Below are 25,318 nucleotides of genomic sequence, written 5' to 3' on the forward strand. Positions count from 1 at the left end.
CAGAGTTTTAACATTTAAGTGGATTTTATCAACTATGAGCTATATAGAAGAATTTATTATCAGTTAATTAATAATTAATGGAGTTAATATAGAAGAACTTTTTAAAGTTACAGACATTATCATTGGAAATACAAAAAATATAAATTATTTTATATATCTTTTTGTTGCAGAGGCATATGCTAGAGTAACAAAGTCTTTCAATCATAAAAAATATGATTTGGGATAAAAAATTCTGTCATGGGAGAGTAACAAATATGATGATGATGAGAAAGAGTATATAATTTCTACTATTCAAAAAGACTAAGTGCAAGTATTTTAAATAAACAAAGATGGGTATTAAATCATAGCAGTAATTAGAGACAATGAGATACTTTTAAAAGAGTGGTATAACTTTCATTTTAAAATATCACTACTTCTAATACACCATAAGTTACATTTTACGCATCTATTAAAACTGGTAATAAAAAAGCTTGATAATGAAAAATTAATGCATTGGGATATATAAGCAAAAATGACTAAAGACCATTAAACTATTTTAATCATCATTAGATAAGCATTAATCTCAAAATATTAGGTCTACAAAGATAGCTATTCTATACTAAGATAGTTCCCTACATCCATTCATGGAAGCTATAACCTTAAATCAATCATTTCCTAAAAGTTTAATGTAATTGGGAACAAACACACTGGAAACTTATTGCTTTTTTAGGCAAAGGAATGAACCTTTCCATAATCAAAAAAAAAAAAAAAACTGGTGAATATTTTAATTCTATTTAAAAATAGTTCAAAATTACACCTTGATCACCAATATTGCATTTATTACAGGAATTAAAAGTCAACATCTGAACAACTTTTGAAGTCACCAAAAAGAAAAAAGAAAGAATGCAAATACATATATTTGTTTGTTTCTGTAATGAACAAATGCACAGTAACTTCATATTGCAATCCAGATTCCTTACTTGGCTACCAAGATATTTGTAAATAAAGATAGTGACTGCCAGTAAGGACCCTTGTAATCTCGTTCATGCTCAAGTTTCTTGTTTTATATGTGCCTTTAGAAGGTTAAATCCAGACACTGTCAGACCTGAAATGTGTAACAGGCTTGCAAACCATTTTTCCTGTTTCCAAACCTTATATCACTCTGTCTTAGGAACACCTTCTGCCAGGAGATGCACAGACGGGGATGAGAGGATGTTACCAAAATAAATCAAAGTAAAGACAAGAGCAGATAATATAGAATCACTGCATACTTCCTGGTGAATTTAGCCTAAGAAACCAAAATAAAGGTAGGCAAAAGGGCAAGAGGACAGACAAACTCTCCACCACTTTCTCAGTGTCTCATTTGCTTCTTTGCTGTAGTTGTTAGTGTGAGCTTTCATGGAAATGCATAAGTCCTCAGCATTGGAAGTATCTAGTACACTTGAAGCACATGGCTGCATTTACAAGTTCTACTTACGCAACTCTTAGTGTCTCTAGCCTCCACAGGGAACGTGCATGAACAGATACAGCACCACCTTCATAGTGAACAGTTCTGGTTAAAAAGGAAAGAAAAAAAAAGCTCAATTTTAACATGTGTCAGTCTTGAACTCAATTATCTCAAGCTAATGAAAAGAGATAAGCAAATGGAAAGCCTATGGATAAAGTTATACTTTTTGGCATGAGACAGTATAGCTGGAAATAAAAATAACAGAAATAAGTGTAACAGTGATCACTGTAAATTTGCCTTGAATAAACACTTAATTTAAACATATTCATTAATCATTTTCTTCCTCTACTCCCATTCATTTCCTCTCCCTCTTCCCTGCTCACCTCTTCCCCTGTCTGACTCTGCCTCCATCTCTCCCCACCAGTGAATACCTTCACTTATTTAACTTAGGTGCATAAAAATACTCAGCTATGCGCTTACATATACTTTAATATCTGATTATCACAACATATAATTGATTATTAAACCACATATAATTATTTGTGGTTCTAAATTCTATTGTAGATATATTAAACATTGTAAAGAAATGTAAGAACATACTAATTTCAATGTTTTATTACAACACTTTGCAAAATGACAAAGATAGAAAAGTATAAAGATCACCAAAAATATGATCATCAGCAAAGAAAGTGACACACACAATGACTCTGAATAAGTATCACATATACCCAACTTCCAGAGCTCACATAATAATTTGTTAATATAGTAGAAGTAATGCTATATACATTATCCAAATTGAACTCCGTACCAACCCGTTGAGACAGTTTTAAGGAAGCCATTGCTTATGCATGCTCTCTGTTTCTTCCCTGAGACTCAGTCTCTGTCTCTACAGAATCTCTTTCATCATTCAAACACACATAACCCTATCCTGTCTCAAATTACACCATATTCTCCTCTCCTGGTCACCCCCATTATGTGCCGGAAAATCACCCTCTCACTTCACCGTGCATTCCAATCTTGCTTTCAGACTCACTTCTCCAATGAAACAGATTTGCTAAGACCACCAAATGATATTCATGGTCCCAAATCCAACAGACTGTTGTTGATTTGTTTTTGTTTTTTTTTTAAGATTTTATTTATTTATTCATGAGAGACAGACAGAGAGAGAGAGGCAGAAACACAGGCAGAGGGAGAAACAGGCTCCATGCAGGGAGCCCGATGTGGGACTCGATCCCTAGTCTCCAGGATCAGGCCCTGGGCTGAAGGTGGTGCTAAATCGCTGAGCCACCCAGGCTGCTGTGTTGATTTGTTTTTTAGAGTTTTTTTACACTGTGGAAAAATCTACTGTCTTGATAGTTTTTCAAACACCATTCTGACCTGCTTTTCCTATCATGTATTTTCCTATCATGATATTCCATCCTATTGTTATTATGGAAATTTTCAAAAATACACGAAAGTAAAAAATTATTATAATAAATCCCCATATACCTAGCACACAGTGTCAGCAATGATCAATACAAGGCCAATTTTGTTTTACCCATAACTTCTAGCTACCCCTCCACATACAACTACAAAAAACTCCTATATATATATATCATATATATACACACACACATATTATATACACATACACATAAAATTCATCTTTATGAAATCTCCACTCTGTTCAAATTTTCCCAAAAATGTTTTTCTGTTGCTCTTTCAAATCCATATCCAAACAAGATGCACAAAAACAGTTAAGTATCTTAAATGTCTTTTAAGAACTATTCTTCTTTTTTCCTTGTTGGCATTATGTATTGTTTGTCTGGAGTTTCTACATTCTGGATATTTCTGATGACATTCTCACAATGTTTTTTAACATGTACCCCTAAAATTGTAGTTACATATCTAGATCCAGTGTTTTATACTCCTTACTATGTCACATCTGGAGGTAATAGTGACTACTTATTGATCTTTCTATATTAAAATTGTTGGTAGGGTCACAATCACCTTGATCCATCCTTTATAAAAGTTTTAGGTGTACCAATGAACAATGTCATAGATAGTTCCCTACATCCATTCATGGAAGCTATAACCTTAAATCAATCATTTGGTTTTCAATCATGGCTAAAGATATAATTATGTGGATAGGTTTTCAAAATGTGATGCCATGGGATCCCTGGGTGGCGCAGCGGTTTGGCGCCTGCCTTTGGCCCAGGGCGCGATCCTGGAGACCCGGGATCGAATCCCACATCAGGCTCCCAGTGCATGGAGCCTGCTTCTCCCTCTGCCTGTGTCTCTGCCTCTCTCTCTCTCTCTCTCTCTGTGACTATCATAAATAAATAAAAAAATTTAAAAAAAAATAAAATAAAATAAAATGTGATGCCATGCCCTCACCAATGACCAATTAAACTAAATCTGGAGTCAGGATTTTTATTTAGAGATTTTCTTGGGCAGCTCCAGTGGCCTAGAGGTTTAGTGCTGCCTTCAGCCCGGGTGTGATCCTGGGGACCTGAGATCAAGTTCCATGTCAGGCTCCCTGCATGGATCCTGCTTCTCCCTCTGCCTGTGTCTCTGCCTCTCTCTCTCTCTCTCTCTCTCTCTGTGTGTGTGTGTGTCTGTCTGTCATGAATAAATAAAATCTTAAAAAAAATAAAAAATAAAGATTTTCTTTATGTACTTGACAGAGAGAGAGAGAGTGCAAGCAGGGAGAGTAGAAGGCAGAGGGAGAAGCAGGCTCCCCACTGAGCAGGGAGCCTGATTGTGGGGCTTGATCCCTGGACCCTGAAATCATGACCTGAACAAAGGCAGACACTTAACTGACTGAGCCAACCAGGTGCCCCTGGAATCAGGATTTTTAAAAGCTCTCCAACTGGTGGTAGTGAGAAAGTAATGTCTGAAAATCATAGTTCAGATCAGTTTCTAAACAACAGCACTACTGATATTTTGGGCCAGATAATTATTTGCTGTGGGTGGCTGTCCAGTGCACTATACGGTGTTCACTGATCCCTGCCCCCTACCAACCAAATGCCAGCAGCAGCTGTCTCCTCTATCCCCCACCCCGCTTGTGATAACCAAAAATGTTCCCAGATGTTACCAAATATCTTCTGGGGGACAAAACCACCCCCACTGTTGAGCCACTGGAATAGGTTAGTGGCTCTAAATCTTTAGTGAATATCAGAATGATCTTGCAGGCTTTTTAAAATAAATATTTCAGGGCATCCCCTGCCCCTAAGTTCCCAATTCAGTAGATGTAGGGCAAGGTGCAAGAATTTGTATTCCTACTAAGTTCCATGACCTTGGCGCAGCTGGTCCACATTCTGAGAACCACTGGATTAGAATCATTAGTTTACTAAGGCAGTGATTCTTAGCCTTGGTTGTATATTAGAATCACGTGGAAAGCTTTAAAAACCTCAAAGCACAGATAATTTTCAGGCAAATTAAATCAGAATCTGGCTATATACTTAAAAATAACAAATGACAAAATATAGAGGTATGTGTGTATACATATATAGACAGACACACAAAGAGACAGATTTTTAAATCAGTCTGACCTTTAAAAAAGATCTTGTATGCAGCCATAAAGAAAATTTTTTCAGATTTTTTTTAAACTAAAGCTCTTTACTCACCATATTTTCTAATTATAACCAATTACACTAGGAAAATAAATACTAAAAATATTTTTATAATTTACCAACCTGGAGAACTCAGAAGCTCTTGTAAATAATTCATGGGTCAAAGAAGAAATAGGAATTACATCCTATCTAGTATGCAATGAGGATAAGAACACTTCATAAAAAGTCTAGGATTCATAGGCAAACTTTGAAAAATTTAGGCCTGTAATCCTTTAATTATTAAAGAAGTAATGAAAACAAAATTCAAGAGCTGTCTGAACAGATTAAACAGAGAACAAAATAAATCAACAGAAAATTAAAAGAAGGGATTCTATGACATATTATTAAGTATGAGACTACAAATGATATACATTTTCTGTACAACAATAAACCTACTGCATATACATATGTATAATGCAGAAATATTCTCTGTATGAACATAGAGAAAGCTGCTGAATGATGAATACCAAGCTAGTAATACCAATTACATAATAAAGGTTATGTAGGAGCTAAGCTTAAGAATTAAATGGACTCTAAGATACAAATAGCATGAATAATGTTTATATACAATTGTATATATTATACATCATAAAGTATATGAAGAATTATCCTTCAAATGTTTTATTCTTTCATTACTTTTCCTTTATTAATTGAATTTTACAATGATATTTTATTATTTGTATAATTAGAAATCTAATGATATTTTAACTTAAAGGGAAATTAATATTTACAACACAAATATAAAGTCAAAAGGAAAGTTGGATCCACCTTCCTACCTGAAATACTTTTAGGTCTAACTGATTGGCTTCCTGAATATCTTCTGAAAGGACTTGCTGCCTTTAATTATTTCTTTAAATGTTTCATTGGCAGCATAAAAAATCTGATGACTTACAATTCTTCGTTGCCAACCTGGGAAATCTTTGCTATATACAGAGTCTCCCCATGTAAGTACATGGCATGTCATTGGTTGCCCAATCAATCAATTATTCATAAGTTATTTTGACTGAAAACTGGCCTCCCAGTATCAAGATCTTAATATAATAAAAATCAGTCCATCATAAATCACATAAGGACATTTAAAATTATTTAGAAATTGGTCTACCTGGACAGATACACCCATTCTTGGAAGGGAACATCCCTTTTCCCTGCAATGTGTCTTAAGTATCCAATCAGAATCCAGGAAAACAATTGTTTCAAAGACCCACAACTTTACCAAATTGATATTAGAGACCATATTTAAACTCATACAACTAAATGATCATAATCATAGCAAATGCTTTATCAATAGGAAGATCAGAGAGAAAGATTCTCTAAGAAAGTGAGCAGACCCAGAGCAACAGCATCTTTGTTGTTCAGCATCCCGGGAGATTTCAATGCAAACAGTGGCAATGATATCAAAATTTAAGGGAAGGTCAACTGGATATGAAACACAGGGCATTTGCAGCTCTCTGTTCACTGAAACATTATTTTTGTAGTGAACCACAACAATGTTAACACTAATAAGAAAAAAAGATGTGTTAAGAGAACTGGCCATTGATATCATTCGTAACAGAATTTTTTTTCAAAGAATCTTCCACCTCATAAATCAGAAAATTCAAAGCCACTATAATTTCACTGACTATGAATTTTTTAAATACACACACCTAATAACCAATCATGTGTGCCTTATTCAATAATACTCTGAAAAATTCCAGGCTTCCAGCTGTAACTTATGCCTACATAACACATTATCTCCCTATATGATACACTTTATTAAGGAGCTCCTATTTCAGGTTGATGACATAAAGTTGCCTGAATAGGCTCTTTCAGGTTATTCTTCCAATTAGTATAAATTCTTCCTATTATGTCATCAATTCCACTTCCTGTAAGTATTCTGTTGTCCACTGAAGTAAAAGTAATGAGCTATTTCTGCATTTTCAGCTTATAAAATATAATTTAAGACTAATCTCAATTGTCCAACAACTTATTTCTCAGTAAAGAGCAGGCACTTTGACAGCCAGGATAGGTCATCTTCAGAATTTCAGGCCCAGAAAAAGCTAACATTAGCATAATAATAAAAGCACAGTCCTTAGGAGCTCTTCACAGCATGACATTTTGGCATATATTGGTATATATTTATAAGAATTTTATAAGATACACAATTCCAATTAGTGGATTTTCACACGGAACCATAAAACACAATTAATAAAAGATTCAATGCACTAAAGAGAACCCTTCACCTTGCAAGGAAACTACTTTTTTTTTTTCACTTTGTGAGTGCTGCCACAGAGTACCTTCCTTGGTGAATAATCATAATTATTTGCTCCCACCTATGACAAGGCATTGAAATGTGGACATATCACTCTCATGCTTGATTGTGACTAGCTTTCTGAAGATGTCATTTCTTTGTATAAACTTGTGCAAAGTCAATGAATTCCTCCGTGACTCATTTCTTGACACACAAAATGAAGCTAATGGTCATTGGATGACTGTGAGGAAGAAAGGGAAGATAGAACCCATGGAGACCTCTCAGAAGAGTCCTTACACAGCAAATGGAGCTCCGAGGGTGTGGAGGAAGAGGATGGTGCCATATTCAATCTTTCCAAATATGGAGTTAAAGACTCAATACTGCTTGTTCAATTGAACTGATGATAGTATCATATACTCATTTATATGCAAACGTATAGTAAGTCCTAAATTTTAAAATTGCTCAGGACAACATGAAAAGGAAATAAAGCCATGATTCAGACAACCTCCTTTTTAGATTCTTCTACCATACAAGTGTGTGATTCTACCATTCAACTTCAGCAGTGATCTGCATACTCCTTTTGCTTCCGTTAGTTCTATGTATCAAATAAAATTATTCATTTGATATCTTTGTGGTCTCGAAATTCACATACAAATCAATATGACTTTTTTTGGCATCTAATACTAGAGAAAACTCAACCTCTGAAAAGATTATACACATTACATGGATTAAAAAATACTTTTTTTTCCCTAGCCACCTGCTCTCTCTTGTAAAGGTGTAATCCTGAAGGCACATTCACTTGGGCTGTCAGCACAGGACTGCCACACGTCTTTGGGACTGCTGGTTGGAACTGATGGCCCATCCAAGACTTTCACAGCCACCATGAATAGGAGTTCTAGAACAGGGCCTGGAAAACTCTTCTAATGAAGAGCTAGACAGTAAACACTTTAGACTGAATGGGCCATATGTTTTTTGTTTCATACTACCTAACTCTGAAAGCATGTTAATGGACAATATGTAAAAAAATGTGCATGTCTATGTTCCAATAAAACTTAATTTGGAAGAATAGTCAGGGGGCTGGATTTGGCCCACACACCACAGTTTGCAAAGCCTGGTCTAAAATATCCTGGTCACATTATTGGTAATTTTAATCTCAGAGAAAACCAGCTAGATGAAATCTGAGGTCTGAAGTTTTTTATAAGTATATTAGGGTTCTTCAGAGAATCAATAGGATATAGACATTTCTTTTTTTTAAGATTTTATTTATTTGAGAGAGCAAGTAAGCACACAAGTGGGGGAAAGGGGCAAAGAGAGAAGCAGAATCCCCACTGAGCAGGGAGCCCAACACAGGGCTCAATCCCAGGACCCTGGGATCATGACCTGAGCTGAAGGCAGATGCTTAAACAACTGAGTCACACAGGCTCCCCACAGATAACTCTTAACATATATAGGGCTTATATATAACATGCATGATAAAAAGAAGAATGATAAAATACCATTAATCATTAAAATAATAAACATTATAAAGTATTATAAATATACAAAGTCCATAGACCTGAGAACCAGGAGAGCCAATGGTGTAGTTCTAGTCCAAAGAGTTCCAGTCCGAAGAGTGATAGGTTCAAGGGCCAAGAAGACCTGAAATTTCAGTTTTCTGCTTTACTCAGTCTAGCAACTTAAATACTAAAGTCATAAAAAAAAAATACTAAAGTCATAAAAAAAAAAAATCACCCTGATAGAAACACCCAGAGTAAGTCTTATCAAATACCTGGGCACTCTGTTGCCCTGTGAAGCGAATACATAAAATTAAACATCACAATAATTAATTGAGAGAAAATTCATTTTTTCTACCTTGAATCATATTTCTAAGTCTGGGAATAGCAGCTACATTGTGATTGATTCTTCTTCTTCCCAGGATAACTACAGATAAGTTCAATGTTTCATAACACTTGGCTCATCCCCAAACACTTAAGTCTGATCAGTGAAGTATGAGCAATATATCTGAATTACAAAAAAAGAATAATTAGAGCATTTTCAATATCTCCTTGTTTCTTTTCTTTTGTTATCCTCATTCCTAAAGTGACATCACCCAGGAATTGTTAGTTTTCTACCATTGTGTAATAACTTACCACTGACTTCTTAGTTGCAAACAATACCCATGTATCATGCAATAGCCTTTAGGTTGGAAGTCTGGATATGGCATAGGTGGGTTCCCTTCTCAGGGTCTCACAGGCTGAAATCAAAATGTTGGTTGGGGCTGTGTTCTTGGGTGGAGCTCAGGGTATTCTCTTAGGCTCACTGGTGGTTGATAGAGGTCAGTTGCTTCAGCTGTATGGTTCCTGTTTTCTTGCCAGCTGTCAGGTGGGGATCTCTTTCAACAACAAAAGATTGCCCTCAGATCCTGGCCCCATGGACTGCTCCATAGACCATCTCACAACATAGTGGCTTACTCCTTCGAGGCTGGCAGGACAACCTTTTTCACACTTTGAGTCTTCAGCAAGCTCAGTCCCTTTCATTACAGGCTCACTTCATTAGGTCAGGCCCACTGAAGAAAATCTCCCTTTTGATTAACTCAAGGTCAGCAGACTGGGAAACTTAATTACATTTGCAACATCTTTCCAGCTTTGTTATATAATGTTATGTAATCATGGGTGCAAAATCCACCACACTCATAGCCTCACCACACACAAAAAGGAGAGGATTATGTAGAGCATATACAGCAGGGGGCAGAAATCTTGGGAGGACCACAGCACTTCAATCTTCCTTCCGCAGACTTCCTTCCAAGGCAGACTGATGTGGGACTCCATCCCAGGTCCCTGGGATCACAACCTGAGCCAATGGCAGATGCTTAACCACTGAGCTACCCATGTGCTCCCCTATATAGTTTTTAAAAATCTTGGTTTTTTAAAATTTTACTTAACAGTCTTTACAAGTTTTCTCATATTTACCTTCTTTCTGCTCTCGTCTACCCTTTCTGTATCTACAAAATTATATCGGAGATAATTTTCTTCTACTTGAAGAACCCTCTAATATTTCCTTTGCTGTGGGTTTGCTGGTAATACATTTCCTCAGCTTTGTCTTTTAAAAGCTGTCATTTCAGTAGATAAAATGGTCATCAGGTTGGCACTTATTTTCTTTAAGCACTTTTAAATTTCTATCTTATGTCTCCAGTTGTTTCTCAGATAAACTGCGCTGTAAATCTTACTATTGTCACTTTAAATGTACTATGCCTTTTTTTCTTTGTTTTTAAGTGCTTTATTTCATGCTTAGTTTTCAGTAGTTTTACTCTCATGGTCCTAAGTCTTCTTTCTTTTTATCTGTCTTCCTTAGCTAACAGTCCTTCTTAAATCTATGTTAATATACCTAGTCCATTGTGCAGAATCCTGAAGCAGTTGTATTAAATATTACCTGTGTCCTGTATATTTGCAAGCTTTCTTGTTCTTGCTCTCTCTCCTTCTCACCTTCCCTGCTGCCCTCTTCCCTTCATCTTTTTATTTTGGGACTCCAATTATATGTATGATAGAATATTCAATTCCCATGTATTTCCTTGTTCTCTCTTCTCTATTTCCCAATCTTTTAACCATTAATGTTTCATTCTGAATTCACCTGATCGGATTCTCAGCTCACTAATTCTTTTCAGCTGCTTCTAAGCTGATGTTAAATCTGTTGAGTTTCTAATATGTTATTTTAATCTTCTGTTTCAGTTTGGGAATGCCTATATGATCCCTTTTTATAGCTTTCAATTCTCTACCAAATTTCATCTTCTCTTTTAACTCTGAGATCATAATAATAAATGTTTTAAAGTTCTATTATGATAAATCTATTATCTGTGTATCCATGACCTGTGTGCCTTCTTCTATGGTGTGTGTTTCCTCTTCCTCCTTGTTTAACTAGTATTGTATATGCCTGTGTTGTATAACAAACCAATTGGCTGACCAATGTCCCTGGTTCCCGGGAAGGAGACTCTAAACACTTGTAAGTTCCCAAGTGAAAGAAGTGGCTTTGTTATTCAGGAGCCCCCTAGATCACAACTCAAATTAGGCTAATAAGTTCACTCATGGCAGCCCTAGATAGCTTCAACACGTAGGTTGGCCATGCTGGAAAGACCAATGAGATGACTAGAAGTTTGCAAGCATGATGCAGCCTGACCTCAGGGAGTAACAGGCTGGAGACTGAGTTCAACCATGCAGTCGAATATTTAATCAGTCACTCTTACATAATAAAACCCCAATAAAAACACCGTGGAACCAAAGCCCAACAGAGTTCCCTAAATGGTGGACACAACAATTTAAGATGTCCTGATCCACAGGGAGAGGGCAGAGAAACTCTGCATTCAGGCCCTCCCAGAACTCACCTATCCATCTCTTCATCTGGCTGGTCTAATTTGTATGTTTTATAACAAAACTAGAATCATAATTATAGCATTGTCCTGAGTTCCTGAATCTAAAGAGATTAGGAGAACCCCCAAATAAGTAATCAGTTGGTTAGAAGCACAGATGGTCTAAGGATCCCACCCCCAATTTGTATCTTGAATCTGAGATAAGGGCAGTTTTGTAGAGAACGAAGCCTGTAACTTGCACAATCTGTTAACTCTGGGTAGTTAGTTCCAGAATTTCACTGCAGTATACTGGTTGGGGTTGAAATAAAAGAGTTCAATTAATTCTACTAGACATTGTATATATAAAATTATAGAGATCATTTGAAGTCTATGTCTTATTTTCTCCCAAAAGATATACCTTTTTGCTTCTGGCAGATATGGTGGTATAGGTCATAGTAATCTCACAACATCTTAACCCAATAGCAACTCATATTATTTAAGGCTAGGTTTGACTACTTATAAGGGCTACTCTATTTCTGGTTCAAGGGTAGAGCTCCTGAAACTATACCTGTACTTCCAAAAGTGCCTCTCCTCTCGGGGATCCTGTATTAGCTTTGATCCTCTTTCACTCTGATTCCTCCAACATTTACAGAAGTTTTTTATGTTGATGCTGTTCAGTTGATCAATGTTTTTTTTCTAATGAAGACATGCCTTTAATGTCAAGTTTTAAAACTCAATGATCTCAAAGATGTTCGTTTTTCCTATTTTTTCTGAAAGTTTCATAGTTTTATGTTTTATATTTTTGTCCATGATCCATTGGAGTTAGTTTTTGTATTAAGTGTGAGGTTTGGTTAAAAGTTCTTTTTTCTTTTATTTTTTTAAATTTTTTATTTTTTGCCTATGGACATCCACTTGTTCTGCCTAAATGTCTTTTAAGTTGAAAAATCCCTTCTTTTCTTCTTTTTCTATCTGAGACCATCTTTCTCTCTCCCATCTAAGACACTAACCCGAAGAACCTCCTTGAATTTAGTCTTTAGGGAATAAAAATGCCTTGCACAAAACAAGCTTTCTGTGAAGTCACAAACCTCCGCTTCAGGGGGAAAAAAGCAACAGACACCACTAACTGCTTAGGTGGGGGAAAATAATAGGGAAAATTCAGTGAAAAAACCTGCATAAACATCATAAAAATTATCCCAAAGGCACAAACATCCATGTTGATCAGTCTGTGAATTTTCTAGGAATATGTAACATGCATCAGATTGTCAATGATACCCACAACTGCCCAATTCTTTTTCTGAAAATCATTGTTATCCACGGCTCAAATTTGTGCTACAAAAGAAGAGGGATTCTTCCCTGTGAGTGATCTGAAGTCAAGATGCTTCCAATAGAGAAGGCTCTGTGCTAAAGATGTGAAACTTACAGGCCCCAAAGTCATTTCTTACTCACTCAGATTGGTGTGCTGATTCAGTAAGATATCTTTTCTTCCCCTCCCCAAAGTACAAGCAGACTACAATCTTTCAGGAGTCACCAAAATAATGTAAGTGGGGGACCTCAGTCTCTGCCAAGTAAGCCAGAGTGGTGGTCAATGCAGGCATTCCACTGCTCTCCATAAACAACCTACAGTAAAGTGTATGACTTCTTTTTCCTCCATTTATTTCTTTCGCAAATATAAAAGACTAAGAATATGTGTGCAGAATCCCATATACATGTCACTATGTAAAAGGTGTATAAAATAAAGGATGTGGTCCTGGCTGAAATTGAATAGATAATCAACAGAAGAGACTGATCACCAATAAAGATAAGAAATGGTAGTTTGTGACTAGTGCTATTATTTGTATGAGGCAGTTAAAGACAGTCCCACCACCAACATGGCCCTAATAAAATCAAATTTAGCTGTGTTAATGTGTCACCATACCCTAGATACTGAAGCTTCACCTATGAATACTCTGGAAAATAATAGGTTTACAGAAAAAAAAACCCACAAACAATTTCTATTTACAGTTGATACTGAATTCAAACCAATCAGTGGAAAGAGAAGCTTATTTTATTAACTTATATAGGCAAACTAATTTATTGCTTCAAAATCAAAAATTGACAAAGATCCGGGGATCCCTGGGTGACTCAGGGGTTTAGCGCCTGCCTTTGGCCCAGGGCACGATCCTGGAGTCCGGGGATTGAGTCCCGCATCGGGCTCCCCACATGGAGCCTGCTTCTCCCTCCTCCTCTGTCTCTGCCTCTCTCTCTCTCTGTGTGTCTATCTCTATAATAAATAAATAAGTCTTAAAAAGTAAATAAATAAATAAAATTTAAAAAATTGACAAAGATCCCTTGCTTGTTCATCTTCCTCACATGGTATAATGGTAAGAGATATTTTCTATAACTTAATTTTTTAAAAGATTGTGATTGGCCTCACTCAGATTACCATTTGCTTCCTCCTAAATCTAGTGTAGAGATCTTACTAGACTGTGAGTTCCTTAAAGACAGGGGCTGGTTCTCATTCATTATGCACAGCACACACCAAAATACCTATATTATACAAGGGCCTCAGTAAGAATTAAAGGTACTGAGTTGAAGTGATTGAAAAGAAGGCCCAGGATTAAGAGGTTATTTCATAGTGAAATTTTGAGTTTACACATTTCTCACAGAATTTGTACTTCTGCAACAGTCTTCTCTGTACCTATGAGGGTGTTTGGCTGAACAGTTGAGCTATAGGCAGGTGCTAAAGCAAACTGTCAGGAGTGTCTTCATAGCAACAGTGAAATCAAGAATATATGCCTACCCAGCATTGCAAGAAGCATTACATATTCACTCGGGAGCTGAGTCTGTGATGATATTTCTATTCAAATTGCTGTACAAGAGAAAACAGGTATATTCTGAGATGACATATCTGAATAAATGTAAATGAATCACTGTGGATTAAAAGCAATATCCTTCTATTCCAAATCATTATTAAAGAGAGTCATCTAAACAGGACTACAGCAGACAAGCAGTAAAATACATGTTGCTATGTTTACCTTTCACTCCACCCAGCATAGAACCACAAAGGCATTTGGAAATTAAAAAGAAAAGGAAACTTTTCTTTCTTTTTTTTTTTTTCACCTGAAAGATATTGCTTATACATCCAGATTAAGTGAATAAACAAAACATGGGTAGTAAAATATCGTCTTACATTTTGTTGAGAGGGGCACCTGGATGGCTCAGTCAGTCAAGCTTCTGACTCTTGGTTTCTGCTCAGGTTATGATCTCAGGGTCCTGAGATGGAGCCCTGCATCAGGCTCTGTGCTCAGCGGGAAGTCTGTTTTTCTGTCTCCCTCTGCCCCTCCCCCTGCTCCTGCATGCTCTTGCTCTCTCTCATTCTCTCTTGAATAAATAAATAAATCTTAAAATATTTTTTAAATTTCATTAAGAAAATAACATATCTTTTTTAATGTTGATATATTTATTCTATTGTCTTTTAATTCACTCAACTTTAAGAATATTGAATATTTCACTTTTTTTTTTCTACTGAAATCCCATGGCTCTAATTCCTGTGAATATTTTTAATATTTGGCCTTCAAGGCCTGTGTTTTTTAATACAGTGAATTCCAGCCCAGTCCTTCTTGGAGAGAGTGGCTGTAGACCAATCAGGCTGCTTAATGGAGACAGGCTCAAATAAGGCACTGTGCTCTTTGCAATAAGCAGGGAGTTTAAATTTGGGAAAAATGTGAACTTCTCTCAAGGAAGAAGAGGCACAGCATAGAAAATAGCTCTCTAATATGTACTTACTCTTCCACCAAAACTGCTTAGCAAAGCCATCCTGCTCCCAGACCCAGGCTGCACAGGCAAATACAGGTCATGAAGGGAAAAAGGTGGAAGATAAGCCCCCATATGATAACTTTATCTCCTTGACTATTTAGGCAGATTTATAAGCTTCCTTCCAGGTAGTGACTGAGGGCATACAAATCCTGTAAAGATATTAGTCATCCAATTGTATATACAGACATAAGCCATGCATCTCTTTCTAAGCCAGACTGAGACACATTTAATTCATGGTATCAAACCCATCTCATGCCTTATCAATAATTTACAACTAAACCTCATTAAATCATCATAATATCATAAAAGGGGCAAGGATACTGTCATGCATACATATGGCACAGCTTCTGCCTGCTGAGTCACATTCTGGAAAGTAGATGTAGCATTTATTTCCAGATATTGTCAGAAAAAAATAACTTAATTGCCCTGCATTTGAAAGTAGCAAGACAGAGCAAGTATACACCAATAGTAATGCCTGATAAGTCAAAAACAGAACAACTTCTCTCTGCTGATCACCCCCTTTCTTTCCCTCTCTTTCTCCTCTTCATCCTTCTTCCCCTTCTCCCTCCCTCCCTCAAATACACACACACAAACACAGACTATCGCCACTCCTTTATCTCCTTTATGTTTCTCCAAAGCCCTTATCATCACCATGTATATTACCTGTGGGTGTATGTGTGTGCATTTATAAATACACTTATTTATGTTTTTGTTGTCCCATATTCCCCCTAGAATGTAAACTCCTTGAGAAAGGAGACATTGTATCTTTTTACATATTACTATAACCCTAGCACCAGAACATGATAGTCATTCCACAATTGTTACTCAATGAATAAAACTACCCATGGACTATGTAGTACAACGGTTTTAACTACAGAGTATGCTTTTAGGGGGTGCCTGGGTGGCTTAGTCAGTTAAGCATCCAACTCAACTTCAGCTCAGGTAATGATCTCAGGGTTGTGGGATCAAGCACTGTGTTGTAGTCCACACTCAGCAGGGAGTCTGCTAGAGTTTCTCTCTCTCTCTCTCTCTCTCTCTGCCTCTGTCCCTCCTCTGTGCTCACTTGCACTCGTGGTCCCTCCTACCCAAATAAATAAATAAAATCTAAAAAAAAAAACATACAAATGATGCTTTTCAAAAAAATATTTCCCTAATACTGGTGTCCAAGTCAAAGATATTAAATAATTCCTAACACTATTCCCCCAATTTTATCCATTTTAAAATGCAATAACTTTAAAATATGGCATGCTTAATTCAGTTAGTGCATATTTAATGCATAAGTGTGTGTACACATAAAGAAAATGCCTTTGCTGACATTTTATTACTCTCCACATAAACATGGACAAAAGTAATATGATGTAATCCAGAGACAGAATCTAGGGCAGAAAATGCTCCCTATATAAAATACATCATGCTTGAAATGAAAATTGGTAATCAAATTTCAAGCTTCCAGAATGAAAGCTTATTTTTAGTCAATAATTAAAACACTATGTTGCATCTGACAAATCCCTGTTTCTCCTTAATATATTTTCTCACTATCTGAAGAGTCTGAGTAAGAATGAAGATAAGAAAATACAATTTAAAGCTAATGCTCAAAGTATCTCTCCCTTTCACCCAAATGCTCACAACCTCTATATATTTATAGATTTTCACTGTTTGTTATTTACACAAGTTGCATGCCAGTGATCTTAGAACCACAGGTTTTCCCAGAAACAAAAAAAAATCTCAAGACATTTAAAATAAATCTATAGTGCTGCTGAATTTCATAAGAAATGTCAGAATTCAATCCAAAATTCAAGATGAGCAAGAAGAGTGGCAAAAACTATGAATTTATTAAACTTGGGTAGGGCCTCATTCACCCATTTAATTCCACTTAACTGAATGGGACACTGTATGCTCTTCGTTCTAAGCGTTTTTATTAATAACTCTCATGAGAATGCTAAGTAATCACTTACACATACAAATCTAAATGCGAAGAGGAAATTAAAATACTCCATTGGTCTCTAGCAGTATAAAACCTCTAGCAGTATAAAACCCATCATCGAACTGCATCTTCAATTGCTACGATTATAGTTGAGTTAGCGGGAGGAGACATGGGCAGATGGACCAAGCCAATCAAGAACAGAGCATTTAGGACCAAAAATGTTCCTAACGTTCCTAACTTGCTTGGAAGTAGCTGTTACTGCTGGCCATCTCCCTATTTCCACTGCTTTTTTTTTTTTTTTTTTTTTTTTTTTATGATAGTCACACAGAGAGAGAGAGAGAGACAGAGGCAGAGACATAGGCAGAGGGAGAAGCAGGCTCCATGCCAGGAGCCCGATGTGGGATTCGATCCCGGGTCTCCAGGATCGCCCCCTGAGCCAAAGGCAGGCGCTAAACCGCTGCGCCACCCAGGGATCCCTCCACTGCTTCTTAAAACTGGTTTGACCTTAATCCTTTGACTTTTATAGCATGACACAATTAATGAGCATAAGCAGATCACAAGTATGGCCAAGAGCTGTAAAGTAAAAGAAATTTTTATGTATTTCCCTGGAAATTCTCCAGCTTTCAAGTTGGAGATCCAAAGGTCAAATTATTTTTGCTTCTTTTATTTATTTATTTATTTATTTATTTTTAATTAAAATCAAGATATAGGGATGCCTGGGTAGCCCAGTGGTTGAGTGTCTGCCTTTGGCTCAGGTCGTGATCCTGATTGGTCCTGGGATTGAGTCCCATGTTGAGTTCCCCAGGGAGAGTCTGCTTCTCCCTCTGCCTGTATTCTCTGCCTCTCTCTGTGTGTCTCTCATGAATAAATAGATAAAATCTTTTTTTAAAAAAAAATCAAGGTATATATTCCCAGGTTATCATGATGTTTTCCTCCCTCAGTACAGATTCATATCCATTCATATCCATTAACTTCTGCTTTCAGGTTGAGATGTCCTTAGCCTCTTAAAGTCATCTAAGGAACTGAAATGACTCCAGGTAAGAGTTGAAAGAGATACAGAAATTTCTATATCATGATATTAAGGAGATCTGAAATAACAGAGGGCTCTGTGAATGTAAAATTTAGGAAATTATTTTTATCATTACATGCAAACAAATGCCCAGTCTCACTATTTAATCAGGGCAAATTAACTCTCCTTTCTGGAGCAACACCTCAGGCTCCTGCTGCCTACTTCTGACTCATTTTCTCCCCTGAGTCAGGATCTGACATCTGTTAAAACCTAATTTTACCTGTGTCAATATTCTGTACAAAGAGCACAAACAGATGTGTTCTTACTGACATTACTCCCTAGAAAGAGCTGTGATATGCTGAACTGAATATATATTGAGATTGACACAGAAATTAACATTAAATCAAGGATGATATGAGAAAGGACAGACTTCAGCAGGAAGTCTGGAATTAAAGGAATTAAAATACCTTTGAAATGGCCCCTAGTTTTCTCTAAAGTAACAACCAGCTGCCTACAGAATCAGTAGAAAAATCTGCTCTATAAATGCCATGTTCAAGGAAACATCTACTGAATGTACAGGTTCTCTCATGTCCAGGAGTGATGGAAAACTGTACTCATTGCCATTGAGCTCAGCTGAGGAAATCTGGGGCCCATCTGACACTGAATATTCTCATCTGAGAATGAAAACATTCACCTATTAAAACAAAAACTATGCTCACCCATTTCTAGCTTCTGAACCTTGGCAAGAATCAGAAACACTTCCTCATCCCACACCTACTCCATTCAAGTCAAAGAAAAGAGATTTTCTTTTTTTTTTTTTTAAGATTTTATTTATTTATTCATGAGAGAGAGAGAGAGAGAGAGAGAGAGAGAGGCAGAGACACAGGCAGAGGGAGAAGCAGGCTCCATGCTGGGAGCCCACTGCAGGACTCGATCCCAGGAATCCAGGATCAAGCCCTGGACCAAAGGCAGGCGCTAAACTGCTGAGCCACCCAGGGATCTCCAAGAGGATTTTCTTTTATCTAGTTTAGCCTCTTCTCCAAAGCCTATGCTCCATTAAGCTTTCATGCACATGCCTGGGGTCCCTGAAAATGTTTCCCAATCTGACTAAAGGCTGCTCTTCTGTCTAAATAATAATGACAGCGACAACAAAATCTGTTGATCTCTTAATATGCATTGAGTATTCTACACGCCTTTTCTTACTGAAAAGAGAAACAATCCCACAGAGCAGCAGCTAATATTTAAGTTGCACTGTACAGAGGAGCCAAGCAATGTTTAAAGAAATTCAGTCACCTGCATGAGTCATACAAAGAAGTGGCAGAGCTAAGCCCCAAATCCAGGGCTGCCTAGCTCCAGAGCCCATTTCCTTAACTATAACTCTCTCAATTGTCTATAGAAAGGATAGAAAGGCCCCGAGATCATTTAAGTGTTTCATGTAACAAATCAGGAAAGAAAGATCTCAAAGACTACACCAAGACCTGTTTTTGCTCCTATATCTATATAAACATATCACAGCATTCAACACATCTGTCCTCCAATCCTGCTTTGGCTTTCATGACTCACTTCCCTGGTTCTCAACTTAACCATCAGGCTGACTCTTCTTCACCCATCCACATTTAAATGTCAGCACTCTCTGGGATTCCACCCTTGGCCTCCTCGCTCATTAGTCTATCTGAGGTTTTGCAGCCTTTTTAAAGCAATGCCCAAACTGATAAACACATTCCCCTAATCCTAACTCCACTTTCCCTACTTCAGACCCTCATTCCTTCAACTCTCCCCTGGGTGTTTGAGATTTACATCCAAGCCAAGCTTTGTCTACGTAAAAGACAAAAATTTCAATTTCCTGCTGGGTGTCCCACAAACCCTCTGTATTCACCAGAGTCCAAACTTTAACTCAATCCTTAGTATGAAATAAGGATCCTACAACCCTAAGCACCATCTCTCTTCTCTACAGTCAGAAACACCAGGACAAAAAAATTCAAAAAAAAAATTAAAAATTAAAAAAAAGTTAAAAGATTAAAAATAAATAAATACATAAATAAATACATAAATACATAAATAAAAAAGAAACACCAGGACACCCTGGATCAGATACATTCCTCACAGTCCATACTAGGTTCATTCCTAAACCAGTCAATCTGACCTAAAATGTCTCTGGTCCAGGTATCCTTCTCCATTCTGATGACCACTCTCTGGATGAAGTTTCTCCCTTCCTCTCACACGAATGCCTAAAAACAACCCTGTCCTGGTGGGTTTCCCTGACTTGGACTCTCTCATCTTTGAGCCAAGCTTCTCCTGCCCATCAGACCTCCCTTTTCCTTTACAAGAGACCTGACCATTTCATCCCTACACCATGCTCCTTCCTAACTACCTCAGAGTAAAAGCCAGCCCATGAGAATGGCACCAAGGATCCTTCAAAAGCTGACCACACTGGTCTCTCTTACCACCTTGAATTCCATCCTTTCCCTGGTCACTCTGGATGAACTGCTATTCTCAGAACACACTGCCAGCCCAAGTCTTAAATTTATTCTTCTGTTTGGAATGAATTCCTTTTGAGTTCCCTCTTGTCTTTCACACAAACCCTATCAACACCAACATCTTTTTCCTAACCTACTATAAGCGGTATTTTTTCTTGCCAGGATTTTCCAGGCTCTACATTTCCTTCTTCACTACAAGCCAGGCCTGCTTGATCAGAGAGGCATAGCTAATAGGTCTCCAAAGGACTTTTCTAGGATTCAACAGCTAGTTAAAATGAGTATTAACTTTCTAAATGTTCTCTAAGTTACAAAAACAAATATGTATAATAGTTACTTCTCTATATATGTTAATATTATGAGCAATGTCCATTAAAAGAGTTAAAACCCTATAATAAACAATCCAGATAATGCCTTCTCTCACAGTAATCTATTTGTGTGTTCAACTCACTATTCACCCATTAATTCATCAAAGCAGAACATTGAAATCATCCTAAATATTTTATAGTTTTTGCACTATCTGTGCACATTTCCCAGTGATTCAGATGACTTCAGTCTCTACCCAATGCCAACAAATATTAATGTGAGAGAGCAACTATAATCACATAAAATATTCGGGGGAGTGGTCAATTTTATTATGTATGAAGGTAAGTGGGAGGTAGCAGAAAAAAGGTCCCACTTTTGTGCCATTTGAGAACTCTGACTTTGAAACTGAATTTGGGACTAAACACTCCAAAAAGAAAATTAATCAAAACTAAGAACATTTAAGGAAGTTTTAAGTAGTTTAATGCATTCACTCTTCCCACTGTTTTAGTCAATACTTCTGACCATGTTTTATTCATACAAAAATTTTTAGCAGTTCTATCAAAAAGTAATAAAAACATGTTAAATAACATAATAAAAAACTTCTAAAGAGGCTGACACATGGATCCCTTCAATGGAAAGAGTGTAATGGCTTACTTTCTATTATCCAAGTGGCCTGAAGAGACATACTCTTAATTAAAAAAAAATATATCAAGGCAAGGCTCAGGATGCTGGGCTTAATACCAACCTCCGCTGCTCTTCACCGTGCTCTCCCGAAGGGACAGTGAGGCATTCATCCATGTGTCCATGCAGCAACCTGAGGACGTCACCACCAATTAGATACCCTGTAAGGATTGAAATTCAGTCACATTTGAACAGTCATGGTTAGATGCCGACAGCTGGACAGATCATCTGGTCCAATCTTCTATTGTCATAGACAGAGAAACAGAAACTCAGTGAGGCTTCATTACCTGGCCAAAATCACAGAGATGAATGGTGCCACCTGCTCAGGGTTCCAAAGTCCCACAGTTAGAGATGGCCCCACTAGAAAACATGACCTCAACCTCATAAAATCCTCCATTCAACACACAAGCATGGGTAGGTTCAGATTTGAACTTGTATAAGTGAGAACAATCAGAACACAAATGCAGATATTTCCTGAGAATCCTGATGCATAAACACTATTTTGATCTGGCCCTAAGTCACCCAACCATGGAAGAGGAGAAACCTCGATATTAGCCTAACTGAGCAATACAATGAGACCAAAGCACAAGAGTAAATAACATCTGGAAAGGTAGCATGTAAAGCACGCACAAATAAGCAAAAGCTGAGATTATCATAAAAATAAAAACAAGATCAATCTTAATACAAACTTCACTTTTAAAGAGCAATTTAAACAAGATTCTTAAATGTCATGTATCTGCATTCTAGAATATTCTGACACAAAATGCTTTAATTAACAATCTGCTCATTATCACAATTCCAAAGATGATTGTCAACTGTGCATGAAGGATGAGCCCTCTAATTGAAGTGGAGTTTTTACCTTGGGCTGCTTCGCTTCCTGAGCTGATTGGGGCCACGCTCCAAAGAGTCTGCTGGAAAGCAGCATCCACGTGTAAGCTGCCGTTGCCATAAGACAAGTGCTGCAGGAGAGGCAAAAGGAGGTATCTCTTCAGGCTCTTTGAAGGTCTTATTACATAAGTGTTTCTGGCAGCTCAAACTTAACATTGCAGATTTGGACATGTCCACTGAGAACATCTATTTCAATCATGTCACTGAGTAATTAAGAGACTAGCAGAAGAAAAATTAAAGTTCCTATTTGACTGTAGGTATTTTTCAACTTCATTCTAAGCCACTCATCTGAAAACACACAAACAAAACTATGAAAATAAATATGTGTTAAAACAGACTATTTTGTTCTAAAGGTTTATTGACAAACAAAACTGTACAGAGTTGTCACTTATCATTAAAATTGTAATTAAGTTTCCTACATATCATACATGACAGTTTTTTGAAAGTGAGGTATGTAAAATCTACTGGATCAAAGTTTTAGTTTTATAGGATCCTTTGGGAACTTTTATCTGCAATTTAATATAATAGCCATTAGGTGGCAATATTTCCTTATACAAAACTGGGACAATAAATTTTCTCCAAAATTCAGATCTTACAAATTTCAGATTTTCCTTCTTAAATAGAAATGCACTATAGTAATATATTTCATATTCTTGAGTGCCATAGTATATGAGTTATCACATGATTGGTAAAGAAAAACAAAATTATGAGTACAGCTAAATGCCTTGTTCATTTTACTAATCATTACTTGGCAGCCTCTAGAACTTCAAATATATAGAGAACAACCACTTTTTCCCTAGAATCATCTCAGTAAACAACAACAGTATTCTCCAATACTTCTCCAATGCTTACAGCCTAATCTTTTAAAGTCTTTAGCTCTCCTAGATTTTCGCCAGAAATCTGACCGTCTTAGCTAGATGAAGAGGAATCAGAGTCATGCCGATATACTCCACAGACCATAAAAAATCATATACAGACCAGAGTACTGTAAAGTTCTCTTACCTAAACATATCACTCTTAAGTCACTTGCAAAAATAGGTATTTCAATATCTTTCTCTTAGGAACAAATCATACAAAGTTTGACATCCGACATGTATGCAGTCATCTTACCCATAGTCTTTCCAATCAAAATTAGAAGTTTACCAGTCAATGCATCAGATTGAGCAAGCCCTTGCTCTGACCCTCTCCTTATCTCAACCAGCTATGTGCCCGTTTACAATCTCTTAGCCGCAGCCTGTCCCACTGACACAAATCCCAGCTGAGATTTGGTTGTTCTATTTCTGACCCTATATTAAAATTCTCTATTTACAAATAAATCATATATGCACTCAGCTTCCACAACCAATAAAAATATATGTTCCTTCAGAGCAATCATCTCATGATGTAATTGTTCTGTGTATTTTTCTTTCCCCATCTCATAAGCTATTAGACACAGGCTCACACCTGTATACCTTGCAGTGAGCAGCATTGTTCATGAAGTATGTGGAGAAGCCAACCAAACCTTCAAAATCAAAGTAGTATAAGCCAAAAAAAATTTGAGGTTATTCCATAGATATTCTTACTTCAATGAGTTGAGTCAAAATGACAACACACACAAACACACACACACACACACACAAATCCATATGGATTTTACCATACCATGAGAAGAGGATTCAAAATACCAGTGCTTATACTTTTACTTTTGAATTTGAGTGAAAGTTCATACCATGTTATGATAAGTAGGCTACTATCATTTATTAATTCATCATGTTTCACTGAACATGCTATGTATGCAGCACTGTATTACATATTAATAGAACACATTATTCTGAGAGTGCTTGTAACATGGAAGGGAAGGTAAAATATACACACAAAATGCTACAGGTCAGCGTTGTTTTGTTTTTTGTTTTTTTAATGTTAGATGAAATGTAATCAAAGTAATACAGGAATTGAGAAAACAGGACGCTTTAGCCAACCTATAGCCAACCTAACTGGAATACACTTCGGTGCGTTGACCCCTGAGGACAGGTGACATCTACACAAGAGAGAAGGTATTTCCTGAGGGATGAGGGGTTTGAAGGCCAGTAGGACTGTTTGGTCTGGGCCACTCATTTCTGTATTTAGAGATGCTGTTCCCAATAAGCTTATACATACAATGATTTGCACATGCGTAATAATAATGTTAATATGCTAAGTGTAGAATGCTTAAAACAGGCCAAAATCTTTATGAAACAATTTCCATTTTGTAAACCAGTTTGGAGGTTTTCATTTTTTAATATACCGGAAACCTCATATTTGGAAGTGGCCTGGACCTCACAACAGGCTGTGATAAGGGGAATGCTGTGACAAAAAGTAGAGGGTATCCAAGGGGCAGAGATATGGGAACATATTGCTCAGCAGAGAGTTTCATCTGTGGGGCTCAGAGCATATATTTAGGAAGACAGTGAGAGATGGATCCGCAGAGAAATCTGGTTCCAGAACAAGGGACTCACACTTGACAAGGAGGAGCCACTATGGAAAAATAATGGGGTGGGGAGGAGGGTTGAGATGTAATTTTCAAATCCTATCTAAGTTAAAAGATAAGTAATATCTATGAATGGACCATAAAAATACAAAAATTTCAGTTTGCTAGAGAAAGTCCAAAAAGCATCCTTAAGATCGTATTATTCCATATAAACTTATCTAGATAATGCTC

The 25,318-nt window shown here is 36.9% G+C and overlaps 1 protein-coding gene across 5 annotated transcripts in view; it reads right to left on the reverse strand.

Annotated features, from left to right (window-relative positions):
- RYR2 (ryanodine receptor 2) overlaps positions 1 to 25,318 on the reverse strand; it is a 726,942-nt gene that overhangs the window by 384,421 nt on the left and 317,203 nt on the right. For all 5 annotated transcript variants that reach the window (XM_038533815.1, XM_038533818.1, XM_038533817.1 and 2 more), the window contains 3 exons: positions 22,613 to 22,712; positions 21,818 to 21,914; positions 1,457 to 1,531 (listed from right to left, as the gene is read on the reverse strand). In XM_038533815.1, the coding sequence (XP_038389743.1) occupies positions 1,457 to 1,531; positions 21,818 to 21,914; positions 22,613 to 22,712 (272 nt within the window). The remainder of the gene's footprint in view (positions 1 to 1,456; positions 1,532 to 21,817; positions 21,915 to 22,612; positions 22,713 to 25,318) is intronic.

The sequence above is a fragment of the Canis lupus genome, chromosome 4 (genome assembly GCF_011100685.1).
Source record: "Canis lupus familiaris isolate Mischka breed German Shepherd chromosome 4, alternate assembly UU_Cfam_GSD_1.0, whole genome shotgun sequence".
NCBI classification, from domain to species: Eukaryota; Metazoa; Chordata; class Mammalia; order Carnivora; family Canidae; genus Canis; species Canis lupus.